Source organism: Truncatella angustata, assembly GCF_020726525.1.
Source record: "Truncatella angustata strain MPI-SDFR-AT-0073 chromosome Unknown BKA67scaffold_6, whole genome shotgun sequence".
Lineage (NCBI taxonomy): Eukaryota > Fungi > Ascomycota > Sordariomycetes > Amphisphaeriales > Sporocadaceae > Truncatella > Truncatella angustata.
Genome location: NW_025763386.1, coordinates 1921841 through 1934601, shown reverse-complemented (window position 1 = coordinate 1934601; position 12761 = coordinate 1921841). Strand labels below are relative to the sequence as shown.

Here is a 12761-nt window from a genome sequence, read left to right as displayed (position 1 = left end):
TTCGACATACACAGGTCGTATCTCGAGAAACTCAGGAAAGTTGCGACGGTTCGGGGTGGGCTCGACATTGGTAGCTGCCTATACCGCTCTCACTTACAATAATTATGAGATGTGTTGATCTCGAACAGTACTTGCTTAACCTCAATATGCAGAGTTGCCCGGCAGTTTGTGGTCTTTTCATGCAAGGCAGCTACACCGGTGCTCTTCTGGGCGACACCATGGGAGATACACGTATAGAGCCCTGCTTCGTAGCAGTATAAGGTCGACCAATCAAAATGATAAAATCTGAAAGTGCATAAGGTGTCTTTCGAGATAGTGGAGACATGAGTTTCCGCTTTTACAGTATAGTTGTATAACATCATCAATAGCTTTACATTTGAGTGAGGATTTGTCCGTCTACACCATAATATCCATAACTCTCTCCTCCATAATCCACTAGCCATGGCCGACATCTGAATTTACATCATCTCCGGATAGTCTGGGAGATCCCAGTCCTTCACCTCCTCTTTGAGGAACCACCCGAATATCGGTAATTTGAAGAACGAAGCGAGGCCAAGAAACAAATGTGCAACGGCAATACCAAACGCCGAGGACGGGTATACCATGCCCGAATCTCCCTCTAGAATTCCTTTTTGTACTTGGTCCATAAACGGTCTGAACTTCTGGTCGTATGCCTTCAGTGCAGCCGCAACCCCGTCGCCTACATCAGCATTAGCAGCCTTTCCGCAATGCCTCCCGATCTCACCGGCCAGGATATAGGCGCCGACCAAAGCGGAAGTTGTGCCCATGCCTGTGTTCGCTGAAGGGCAATAAGCAGCATCGCCGACGAGTGCGACATGACCCTTTGACCAGGATTCTAGCTTGACCAGGCCCATGCGCTCGCAGTAGAAATCGTCGGCTGTCATCATGGCCCGGACAATCTCGTCCGTCTGCCACCCAGCGCCGCGCATGATCTTCGCCAGCGCCTCCTTCTCGGCCCCGACATCACCGCGGCGGATGTGCTTGAGCGGCTCGGAGCGGTCCGTGCAGCCGACGTACACCTGGACTTTGTCCGGATGGGACCTTCGGAGCATGACCCCGCGGTGGTTGGTGGCCAGGTACTGCGTCGCCATATACTCCTCCCCCTCCTCGATGGGCCGCGGGATCGTGAAGTAGGCCACATATTGGCCAGTGATGGGAAAAAATTTGTCCTCGGTCTCTGCGCCGAGCATCAACTTGCGAGTGCGGGACCCCTGCCCATCGGCGCCGACCACGAGGTCAAACAGCTCGGTTCTACCGTCCGCGAAGCGGACCTCCACGGAGCCGCCGCCGAGGCCCTCCTGCTTTATGCTTTCGATCGAGGCGCCGAAGACGTATTTCGCCCGCTCCTTGGTTTCGTCATACATGAGCCTGCACAGATCGCCCCTCATGATCTCCCAGTCCGTCGTGAAACTCTGCAGGCCCTCGCCGGAGCGGTTGGCAGGAAAGTATGCCCGCCGGCGTCCGGACCTGTCTACCATCTGGAGGCCTTGCTCGGGGGGCGACACGGAGCGGTAGGACTGCTCGAGGCCCATCCGCTTCAGCACTTCGACGCCGTGGCCGCGGAGATCAATCTGTAGACCCGTGGCCCGGAGTGTTGGGAACCTCTCTACGACGGTGACAGCGTGGCCGAGGTTTGAGAGCCAGAAGGCAAGTGCGTTGCCAGCGATGCCTCCACCGCTAATTAGCACTTTGAGTGGCGCCATTCGGATTGCGTCCGACATAAAGATACAAACGAGTCTGATATACTTCAAATTTCTTGAAGATATTCAGAAGAAAGAAACACTGCGAGCAGCTTCTTTGCTCTCTTATAAACAGCTCGGCAAATTGCTGCAGTGAAATACTTATCTCCGCTTACAGCGAATGTGCTCCAGCGTATCGGCCGAGGAGGTCGCACGCATGGTAACATGGCCAATACATATTGACGCGGTTTATGCAAAATCCGCGTCTCCCAAGAAAAAGTCCAGGTCAAAGTCCAAACCGTAGCTATCGTGCTCGCTGAAGTTCGTTGGGGTAAACCCGATGTTGTCAGGGTTTGCTAGAGAGATAGCATCCGATCTTTTCTGCAGCAAATCGACACAGTGCTCAAGACTCTCTCTCCCACTCCGAGCGATTTGGTACTCAATTGGGATATTAGCTTCAATAGCCGCAACGTGTGCCATTATCATACTCAGGAACATCGGACCCTTGATGTTCGTTTCGCCGTATTCGATCCGCTTCACCGAGAAATCGATAATTCTATGCATGGCTTGTTTGAGGTAATCGATGTTGTGGGAGTTTCCGTACAGAGTTCCCGCGTGGCGTTGTGCCTCAGCTCGTGCGATCACCTCGTAGCTGATTACGCTACCGGCGCAGCGAAATCCTTCTCGAAACATGCCACCGCCAAGAACCATCAGTTGGGAAAATGCGTGATCCGGCTGTGGCGATACTATAGCCATGGCAGCGTCGATGCTTACTTTGACAGAGTTGTAGAACAACGGGTTGGCTCGAGCTTTGACGGCGAATGGGCAATGTAGAAGCAGAAGAAACCGACGTAGCAAGTAGTCGAGTAGGTTTCGATGGAACAAAGTCGCACCGAATTTGTCGTTTCGCGAAAGGAACTCATCGTTTGTCCGAATTCCATCCATGATGTCGGACGTTATTGCAAGCACGTCAAGGTAGGAGATTTCTGAATTCAGGCCATTCAGGAGTTCGACCACCTTGTGACGGGTTGGTAGTGAGTCGAGCAAGCGGAGCTGCATGGAAGTCGCAGTATAAGTGCTCTTGTTATGAGGTTCTAGCGTTGTTGTTGAGCCATCGAGCTCTTCGTCGTGGACATTTGATGGCGGATCGGTATCGAACTCCGCAAAGGAAATCCTTGGTGGCATCGCCGAGTCCAAAGATGATTGAACAAGCAGCTCAACGATCGTGGCCCAGAGCCTTCTTCTAACTTCAGCTTGTAATATCGACATCGGTGGCAAGTACTTAGGATCACGATGCAAACCTATTTGCATGGCTCTGTGAATCAGGGAGCCCATTGACATCCACACCAAGTCGCCACCAATCGAGAAGACCTGACGTGCTAGAACCGTAAGACAATAGATTTGAAGCCCGTCAATGCTTAGTCGATCCTTCTTCAGTGGCCCTGAGAGCCAACTCTGGGCAGCCTGTACCCATTGATAAAGCATTACACGGATATCGGAATCAGGATTGGTTTCTGCGTGTAAACTTGACCCCAAACCAACAACAAGAAGTACTTTTAGTCTCAGCGCTGTCGCGGCACTTTCGGGTCCTTCCCAATATTTTTTGTACTCGGTCCAGAACGTAGGCACATGGAGTATGCGATGTGCCGACTCGAATGACTGAAAATATAGGTTGGTCATTTCATCTGCTAGTTCGCGTGTAGGGTTGATAAGGCCAAAGTCAGGATCTGCCAAACTCCCACTAGGCCGTGTCATCTTGATGCGCTTGGTTATATCTTTGCTCGTGCGGAGCAGGTCGCCCATCTCAATGACAACGGCTCGGGTCTGTACATCTTCAACCGATGCTCCTCTGTCATTTTTCATTGCCCGCATATAACAGGACAAGACGGGTGCAAGCTACGTAGACAATCAGCCTGGTTCACAGATTCCAGGGAAGTTCTTGTGTTACTTCTTGCGTGGTAGTCTTCCAGTGACTGGAGCTGACTATTCGTGTCTTATTGAGACTGATATGCGAGTGATCTAGCGCAGAGTGTTCATTCAAGAGATCTACTGCTTTCTCCCGTGTGCTGCTTGTAGTAGATCCCCGTTCTGAATTCCTCTCCTGGTTTGCCACTCGCCGCAGACTACCTGATACATTGATGTCTACCCTTGGGGTGTGGCACGGAGGTTGAGTGTCGTTGGGAATGGAACGATCCAGGTCGCCCTGTTCGCCCCCTTCTGTTATTGCAGTTGTGACCAATGGAGTAAGTGTATCTCGGTTAGACAGAGAAATACGCAAACCCGCACTATTCCCAGGATATTGAGGTGAACTAATAGTTCTAGCATTCGGCACGCTGGATATCGTACTCGGATGGCATACTGATTCCTGCCGCGCACCCGGCTCGCCGCCATAGAGCCTATAGGTGCACTGACTCTTGGCGGTGAGGCAGTGTGCACATGGATCGCCTCTGTCACATTTGATCTTGCGTCGTCGGCATTGAACACACGATAATGCCGGCCTCCGCCGCCGTCGTGACTGTTGTTCCATAGCGCGGCTGACTGCTAAAGTGTGATATCGAATTCACCGAAGGTACCTAAACTCCGTCAGGGCTATGGTCTGCACGGAGCTTCTAAGTAATATACGAGGGACCATGAACCAGACGATGCCGTTCAATCAGGTAACGTGTCATAGACCAGTAGTTACTCCCCGGCATTGCTCCAAAGAATTGGGTGTTAACAGACAATGAGAAAACCCCGAGGAGAGTGCGCATTTCTCGGTCGTAAGAATAGTGAAAAGACCGAAGTGCCCCACTATTCACTATTCTTACGACCGAGACCGTGCCAGGAATAAGACGCCACGCATGTCTGGACTGTCAAACTGGTTCTAATAATATCGAGTGGAATTAATAAAATAAAATAGGTATCCTCACTGTGATTCAAGTTCAAAGGCACACTAAGCTGGCGGCAGCCTATGCTTTTTACTCAATTTCTTAGCAGTGTTTCGGCCGACGCGATCGCCACGCTCAGCTCATACATTATTCAGCACCAACAGTACCGCACCGCAACGCGAACACTAATAAGAACATCATATCTTTTTACACAATATCAAATCAAATGACACAATCTTCTAGTAGACATTAAATACTCTATCTAATGTTGTTCAAACGCTTTATCTAAAACGCTGACACAAGTATGGATGAGAGTACTCTTTCGATCGACCCTCTTCTTGTGTGGGCCAAATCAATACCTGGCTTCATCTAACAATTAGCCAAAGTCAAGTGATTGAAACAAACGCACGTTTACTTAGTTAATCAATCTAGACTGCCGTCTTTCTAGGCAGATCAAGTGGTTGTGCAAGCCTGTGCAGTGAGGTATGCCAAATTCCTCTATAAGTCTGACACCAGAACCAAAATGCCAGGAGTCACATAAATTCCGATCATTCAAGTTCCTATAGAAAAATCCTCAGTTGTACTGAGCGCCATTGTCAAAATTTGAGCCAACAGTTCAGGAATATTTCTAGACGTACCTCTGGAAGTCACTTGTGTTTCGTTCATTTTCGAGTCGCCGCTTTGTCACAAGAGAAAAGGAAATCCTCGGAGTTTTAAGTCTTGACTCTTCGCAGATTAGGAATTCAAGAATCATTGGTATCGAACATGCCCTATTGTGTGCACTAGTACTTCTTGCGACGCCCGGTAACAAACCCCTACATCAAGCGCATATGACTTTTGGGTGTATTGCCAGTTCCTGCCATTTTTTGCCAGTCAGAGTAGCTCCCTGCTACTGAATTTCGGCCAGAAACTGATAATCATCCCGAAGTGCGGCGAGATGCCAAGATGGAATCCAATCCTGCCACTCCGAAGAGCTCCTGGGAGACAAACCCCTTGTCCATCTCATAGTCCGACAACTTGAGATGATAAACGCCTTCGTCCTTGCCTTTGTTTGTACGGGTATCAAGGTCCTTTGATCCATAGTCGTCATCGTCGCTCAATACAATAATATCCTGACGATCAGACTTGGCGTTGCTGTCATCGCTGTCGTCACTGATGACCACTACCTCTTTGCTTTTACACAAAGTGTTGTTTTTATCGGAGGGAACTAGCTCCGAACTTGTCTCGGGAATATGTCCAGTCGCATCAAGCTCTTGACCGCACCAGAATGTTCTGATATCCTTGCCTCCATGTCCGGTTCGGCCACAGCAAATTTCAAGGCCAGGTCTTTTCATGGAAAGTACCCGCATGCCCTTCTCGGTTATTGAGCGCTGGTTGCAGAGAACCAGCTTGCGAAGCTTCGGTGCTGCAAGAATAGCGTCGTCAAGGAGGTTGCCGCCGTCATGTGATTTGACTTGACCGAGTTTATCCCAAGCACCAGAGATGTCAATGTATTCAAGCTGCGGGCAGTGCTGCAAAAAAGCCATTAGAGTTCCTTCTGTCATCCTGGTGGCACCTTTCAGGCTGATCTGCTTGATATTTGGGCAGTTACGGGCAAGTGGCAAGATGGAATGGTTTGTAAGACTATTCGCGCTGCCCGGCTCGACGGAGCCCACATGGAAATCCTCGATCGAATCGTAAAACAGGGCGCCGCGATTCAGGAGGTCAAAGATGTGCTCGCTGTTAAGTGTCAGTCTTTCGTTGGTATAGAGTGCCGGGTATGACCAACTCAGTGACGTCTAGGTTCCGTAGAAGATGGACGGATATAATGGGTCTGGGCTGATCGAAAACGGCACCACGAGCATCCCACGTTACATCTTTCCTACCCTCCATGGCTGCGACATGGGCTTTGTCATGAACGTGCTCGCCCAACATGATCGCGTATGGATTGAGTGTGAATGCACGGTACGGCAGGATGCTCTGCCGCGTGAGCTGAGTGGCAGCTTGGGAGGTCTTTGGAGCCGCCCGGCTTGAGGACTGCCGAGCAAGGAGTTGCAGCTGGCGCCGTTTGTTTCCTGGCTGGGCCTTTTTAGTTCTTGCCATTGTTCTCCTAGAGCTTTTGTGATGAATCTCGAGGGTGTTGCTTCAGCGGCTGGATGAGAAGATGGCGAAGTTCTGAGGTTACTGACGTTTGAATTACTGCTGTTATTTTTGTGGGAAGGCATTGTAGTTTGGAAGTCGTGAGCGTGTTGCACTGGAAACAAATATTGCCAAAATAACGTAGCTAGCTGTTATTCGGCTGACTATACGGAAGCAGAGTACCTCGACCCTATTTTTATTTATTTAGATTGGCGACAAGTACGGGTAGGGTAGTAGGCGGACCAAACTGCCTGATGTGATTCCTAAAAGAACTTGGCACCGAATTGTACGCACGGGTCTTGGCAAAACAGATGCTACACATACATACTATGCAGCAATTTATTTGAGCACCGACATGTGCTTGCGTTGCTGCTTCCACCAAACACACTACTTCTGCTCGCAAAAATCTCTCTTCAACTACCATGCGCATAATCTACCTCGTGTCATAATAATGCATCCCTTGGACGACTGTGCTACTTTGACCTTGTCTTCTTTACATTATCTAGCTCTATATGTTGTGTTGTGCTTACAACTCGTCTTTGATATGTTCCTCCTCTCCGGTGCCTTGTGTCTTCGTCTTAGGCTCTTCCTCGAACCGGCGGCTCTTGGGATTCTTTTCGACCTGGACTTCATCGCCACCGAGGACTTTCTGTTGCTCCTCACCTGTGATGGTATCACTCTTGAACCGTCTGGCAACCGCGGCAATTTCGTCATCGTATAAATTCCACTCAGGCACTTGTCTTCTGGCCCTGTCAAGTTTGGGCTCCTTCGTCTGTGGGTTGTTGCAGAGATCAATCGTGCGAGCCTCCTTTTGGCTCTCGTCAGAGCACCAAGTCTCACACCAGAGCCATTCTTGAGGTAAACTTTTGATAGGAATCTGGAACTGCATGTGGTTGGGCAAGTCCTGGTCCAGGTTGCTGAGACTGGCTGGATCAGCCGAGAGAGTATGGTATTGCTGTCGAAGACGGTCACCGGCTGCCAGCTCACGGAAGCGGCGTAGGTCGACCACATACAACGCTGAAATATGGTAAGGAAGGCCGCGGAGGTAATTTGCCCAGTACCCTTGCTTCCAGAAGCGGAATCCTTCCATCTCCGTGCGAGAATCACACATAGGGGTGAAACCGTAAGGCGCGCCTTCGAGGTCGAGGTTTACAAGATCAATCATGTCAGTCCGAACTATCTGGTCGGCGTCCACGAAGATAACCTTATCCAGAGACAGCGGGAAGAGAACGTCCAAGAAGAGAATCTTATAGCCCCAGATCTCTCGCTGCTTCTCCTTCTGCTGGCGGAGCCAGTGCGGCCATTTGTATGTAACCATTTCATACTTGAAGCCGTATTCCTCGGCCAGATGGGGAATGAACTCCTTGAATGAAGGGGAGAGAAATTGCTCAATGAACCAGAACTTGACCGTGTGGTTAGTGTTCTTCATGACAGAAACCATCATGATATTCAACATGCGCTCATACAGGTGCCCGCTAGCGACAGAGAAGATGTTGATCTCCGCATGCTCGGTATCCGAAATAGACTTGGCCTTGCTCTTGCCACCTAGAATACCCTGGGCGAACTTGAGGCCCTGAGAAAGAATATCGCCACCGGCAGATCCAGTCTCTTCGAGGACATCTTCCAGCTCCTGGCCAGGCTTGCGTTCAAGGCGCGGGTAAAGAGTAGTTCCCTGAAAGCCTATAAGAGCAACGTCGGTGCCCTCGTCGCCAGCCGCAGCATTGAATCCTTTAGCGCCAACACTAGTGATGGAAAATATATCTGAGCTTCGTCCCTCCTTGAGTTGAATATTGTAGTAACCTGGGTTGGCCTTGAACTGGAAGTACCCAATATTGGCCATGATGATGGTGTCCGCAAAATGTGCGTCCGACTCGGTGCCCAGCAGCAATTGAACACCGCGCGGCGGGTTGCCAGATGATTCTCTAGAGTGGCCTTCAATGAGGATGTTCTCAAGCTCGTACGTAGCCTCGACATTTGATTTGATGGAGCTGAGCTTCAGGTTGTCGAGATCATGGACGGAGTCCTTAGCTGCCACCAGCCAGGCGGGTTGCACGTCCATGCCTAGGTTCAGTAACGCCTCAGATGGAATACCCTTAAACTTGGCACTTAACGAACGGACTTTGCCAGACTCATCGAAAGTAGGCGCTGATTCAAGCACATATCTATAGAACCGCTTGACGGGTAGTTCGTCGATTCGCTCCCTCGGGTTCAAGAAGATACGCAAGAAGACACCGTCGAGCTCAGAAAGTACCTTTAGTATGGGTGCCCATTTCTGGCCCTGTTCGCTTGCTGGATTGAGAACCGCAACAAGATGGATGTTTGCAGTTGATTCATCGCCGACTGAAATCATAGTATGGGCAGACTCCCAATCATCAAAAACTGTTGTTCGCAAGGTTGGCGCAGACTCAAAAATTCCTTCTGGCAAATCTGAAATGGTGGATAAAGCAGTTATTGATGTCAGCTTCGCCGCTGCAAGTGGCCCGGAAACCTTCTCGGTCAAGTTGAGAGCCTCGACTGCTTGATAGACGGGCAGAATGCGACTTGCTTGCTCGAATTCCATCAATTGTTGAAAGTCATCTTCTGTCCACTCAGCGTCATTGGCAAGAGGACCGACAACACGGCCGTTCAGGAGCAGAACTTGAGCGCCAGGCTGGAAACCGGCAGCAGACAAGAACCGTGCCAAAGACATATAATATGCAGTACCGTCTACTTTGTCGCTACCCGCGCCAGTTACGAGAACTTCCAAGGTTTCCAAGTTCTCAATTTCTAGCAGCTTTTCGATCTCCCTTACGAGGCGGGCATTGACATTGTCGTCATTGGTAATCGTAGTAGGGTTGTGGATGATATCAATACGCACGCTCGGGTTGTTGCGACGGAACTCCAGAGCTGACAGGAGCAGCTTCAAGCCGGGCTGGCCAGTAAAATCGGCAAAGACTGATAAAGCAGCCCAGGTCTCTTTACTAGAGTCGGGACTAGCCTCAATTACAGGCACAACGTTGAATAGATCGTGATGCTCACTATAAACCTTGTTCACGTCAAGAACGGTAAGCTGGTTATCCTTACCGGGGAAAATATAGACATTTCGGCGCGTTGGTGCGTTTTCCAGGAAAAGGCTTGGAATCCACATGTCCTCGTTCACCTGGCCATAGTAAATGCCTTGCTGGATAAGCTGAAGATCTTGGCCAAGCTTCATGCTCATCTCCTGAAGCCATGATTCCTCTCGTGGGATGGCTTGACCGTTGAGAAAGATAGGAGGAACTGTGGTGGCCGCATTGAGTCTGGTGACCCAATGTCTAGCATGTTCAATCTGTTTGATGTAGTGTTCGGACTCAAAAATATCCCCAAAAGATAGAGCAGTCGCCTCCTCACGCAGGGATCGGTCTTTTGTAGCTTTCTCAAACTTCCCCTGCTCAATACTGAAAACTTGCTTCCCAGTATTGCATGACTCCAGATACGCCATCAGTGATGCAAGACCGTAATTCTCAAGCAGGTAGTAGACGATTTTGGCTTGCTGCTCTGCTACAGGAGTCGGGGTTAATGGAACAAGCCCGAATCGAATGGGTAGCAATCTTGTGATGAAACCTTTCAGCTGCTCAACGACGAGAGCAATATCTTCAGGGTTCGTGAGGTCGACAGGCACGATCAGATTGAACATGTCCTTCCTAACGGGCGGGATTTGACCGGGCATAGTGCGTTGCATAAGCTGCGGACTTGGTAAGTAAGTTTTAGTGATTGCAGCGGTGGCAATACTTACAGACATGAGGCTTGTGGGGTACTCAGCATACCGCTTGTCCTTCTCGATGTTATTGAGCCAAACAATGACTCTTCCATCTTCGATTTCATCTCTCCAGTCGAACCGACCAACTTCGTCATTAGACTTGGCCATGGTCACTTCTCGATTTCCGAGAAGAGAGACGGCTTGTTTGCCAGTCAAGCCAAGGTCCAGGACACCCTTGATGAGTGTCCGTTCTCTACGGAGCAAGTCAACCAGCGTGTAGGGGTCAATTTGTCTCTCAATCATCTGGACACCGTTCATCCAAAGCACATTCATCCCCTGTGGGACCATTTGACCACGGTTGAAGTAGTGCTCCCTCAAGAAATCCTGTGATTCGTTGTGGGCGGCGAACGATGCGGAGTACTTTGGAAAGTCCTGAGTCAACTTCAGCAGAGAATCGAAGGGATCATCGCTTTCCATGATGAAAGAAGCAGCTTTAACACCCAGCGCAGAGAGTTCGGAGCTCGCAAGGGGCTTTAAATCCGCGACCTCATCTTCAGCATCTAGATTTACTTCCAGTTTGGTAGAGCCGGACGCTTCCGCTTTCGAATCTCCCTCGCGGTCGTCAATGACGATGTAGTCTGTGCGCTTCAACTGCAGCTCTACGCCATAACCATTCACGGGCAATTTCTCCAGCAGTTCTCGCTGATCAGGTCGATACCGCAGGCGGTAGGAGACCTCTCCCTTCCTTGCCATATCAGAGAGCGCAGTATGAAAGGAGCCAAAGCCAGGCTTGGTGAGGTCGGCATAGAGCACTGCCTCAGGACCTCTACCTAGTGCGCGATCAAAGGGCAGCATTCGCGTTTGCGATTGGCCATCAATGGTGCCTTCTGCGTGTGATAGAGACGCAGAGCAATACTGCCTCCCTCCAAGCAGGATCCAGTCTGCGCAATCATCCTTGGGTGACACGACTGGTTCGACGGCAGTATCATAGTATTGGTAGTGGGCCTCTATTCTCGGGGCAGCCGACCGCATAGACAAGGCGAGTTTGAAGGTGGACAGGGCCTCGGGGCCGGAGATGTGACCATCTTGTTGGAGAAGATCAAGAAACCTATCATACAGGCCTTTGTCGGTTGTGGTGTCGGTAAAGTGTCCGCTCGCAATACGATCGAGCAGGGGGAAGTATGAAGTCGCATTCTCTTCAGCGGCGGTCTCACTGGTGTTGATAAAATTATGTCAGACCTGATTGGTGGGCACTCTTTAAGGAAATAGAGAGCGACACTCACAGCAGCTCGAGAAGATATGGAGGCGAGTGGAAAGCAGCTTTCATGCCCACAGTAACAGTCGGGCCTGCTGTGGCACTGCCGGCATTGAGACAGATTGCTGCCAAAAAGGTGGCGGCAAGACCACCAGGCAGCTTCAATAGCCGTAACATGTTTGCGGTGATGTCCCTCAGTAGCAACGAGTACGCGTATGGCTATGACAACTGAGCTGGGCTACGTAGAGAGTATAAAGTACAGGGCGGTCCGCCGGCGGATATATAAACAATAGAGTTTGGAGGGGTTCCCACTGCTAAGGAGCAAGGAGCAACTTGAAAGGTTCCAGTGTAATGACGGCGAGGCGTCTCCAGCGAGTTTATATCATAGCTTTGTTCGATGCCAATTTCAAAGAAGACATCAATTAAAAAGGGCGGAAGTTGGCCAGCATAGCATTTACAGCTGCCACCTATTGGAAGAGAAGAGGCATTCGGTAACCTTTGATAACTTTCGTTGCATGTCTGCACGTGTAGTGACAAGACAACAAGAACACATTGCATCAAAGCTGTACAGTTAAGGCCTAGCGGGTAAGTAAGCTAGCTCTCCACAGCACAAGTACTTACACATCAGGGGACGGCGGCGTTTGGGTGAACAGGGATCCTCTGGCTCCTGGCTAGACTAAACTAGAACCTTGAGAGAGAGACTCTCCAGCTCACATAACTAAGTTAGATATGTAGTAGAACCCCTGAGTCTCCCACATGTCCCCTGTTGGTGCTACTTGGCACGTCGGACAGAAGACTGCCCCTCCATCCTCCATCTGGGTACCTACGGACCCGTACATCGAGCCCACAATTCACAGTTCAAACTTCACATCCAGGCGGAGGCGGAAAAACCACGGAACTCATCTGTCCTCTTGTTTAGTAGCGCTACCCGGCCGATAAGTCACTGGCCACGACGTCGGAATTGGACTTTGGGTGAGCTGTCAGTCTAACCAGCGCAGCCAGCCTGGGACACGTTCAACTCCCTTGCCTTAATTTTATAGACGACAGCTTGCGCAAAAGAAAGGCTACTGTTGCCTTCTCCGGCGCCGTCTCTTCCTGCACTA

The 12761-nt window shown here is 50.3% G+C and overlaps 4 protein-coding genes across 4 annotated transcripts; all 4 read right to left on the bottom strand.

The window, feature by feature from the left end:
• Window positions 1-31: 31 nt before the first annotated feature.
• BKA67DRAFT_537903 (uncharacterized protein) lies at window positions 32-1724 on the bottom strand (the record flags this gene model as incomplete). The annotated part of the gene is made up of 3 exons (XM_046100400.1): window positions 32-60; window positions 98-285; window positions 463-1724. 3 exons carry the CDS (start codon window positions 1722-1724, stop codon window positions 32-34), a joined length of 1479 nt encoding a protein of 492 aa, XP_045956336.1.
• Window positions 1725-1845: 121 nt separating this feature from the next.
• Window positions 1846-4324, bottom strand: BKA67DRAFT_345316 (uncharacterized protein). Its single transcript, XM_046096331.1, has 2 exons — window positions 3649-4324; window positions 1846-3596 (listed from the first exon to the last, which is right to left on the bottom strand). The coding sequence occupies exons 1-2, from the start codon at window positions 4225-4227 to the stop codon at window positions 1950-1952; spliced, it is 2226 nt and encodes a 741-aa protein (XP_045956335.1). The 5' UTR covers window positions 4228-4324; the 3' UTR covers window positions 1846-1949.
• Window positions 4325-5484: 1160 nt separating this feature from the next.
• On the bottom strand, window positions 5485-6649 carry BKA67DRAFT_647979 (uncharacterized protein; the record flags this gene model as incomplete). The annotated part of the gene is made up of 2 exons (XM_046105970.1): window positions 5485-6286; window positions 6336-6649. The coding sequence occupies 2 exons, from the start codon at window positions 6647-6649 to the stop codon at window positions 5485-5487; spliced, it is 1116 nt and encodes a 371-aa protein (XP_045956334.1).
• Window positions 6650-6950: 301 nt separating this feature from the next.
• Window positions 6951-12327, bottom strand: BKA67DRAFT_608040 (UDP-glucose:glycoprotein glucosyltransferase). Its single transcript, XM_046105370.1, has 3 exons — window positions 11687-12327; window positions 10440-11616; window positions 6951-10388 (listed from the first exon to the last, which is right to left on the bottom strand). Exons 1-3 carry the CDS (start codon window positions 11833-11835, stop codon window positions 7212-7214), a joined length of 4503 nt encoding a protein of 1500 aa, XP_045956333.1. The 5' UTR covers window positions 11836-12327; the 3' UTR covers window positions 6951-7211.
• Between the last annotated feature and the right edge of the window lie 434 nt (window positions 12328-12761).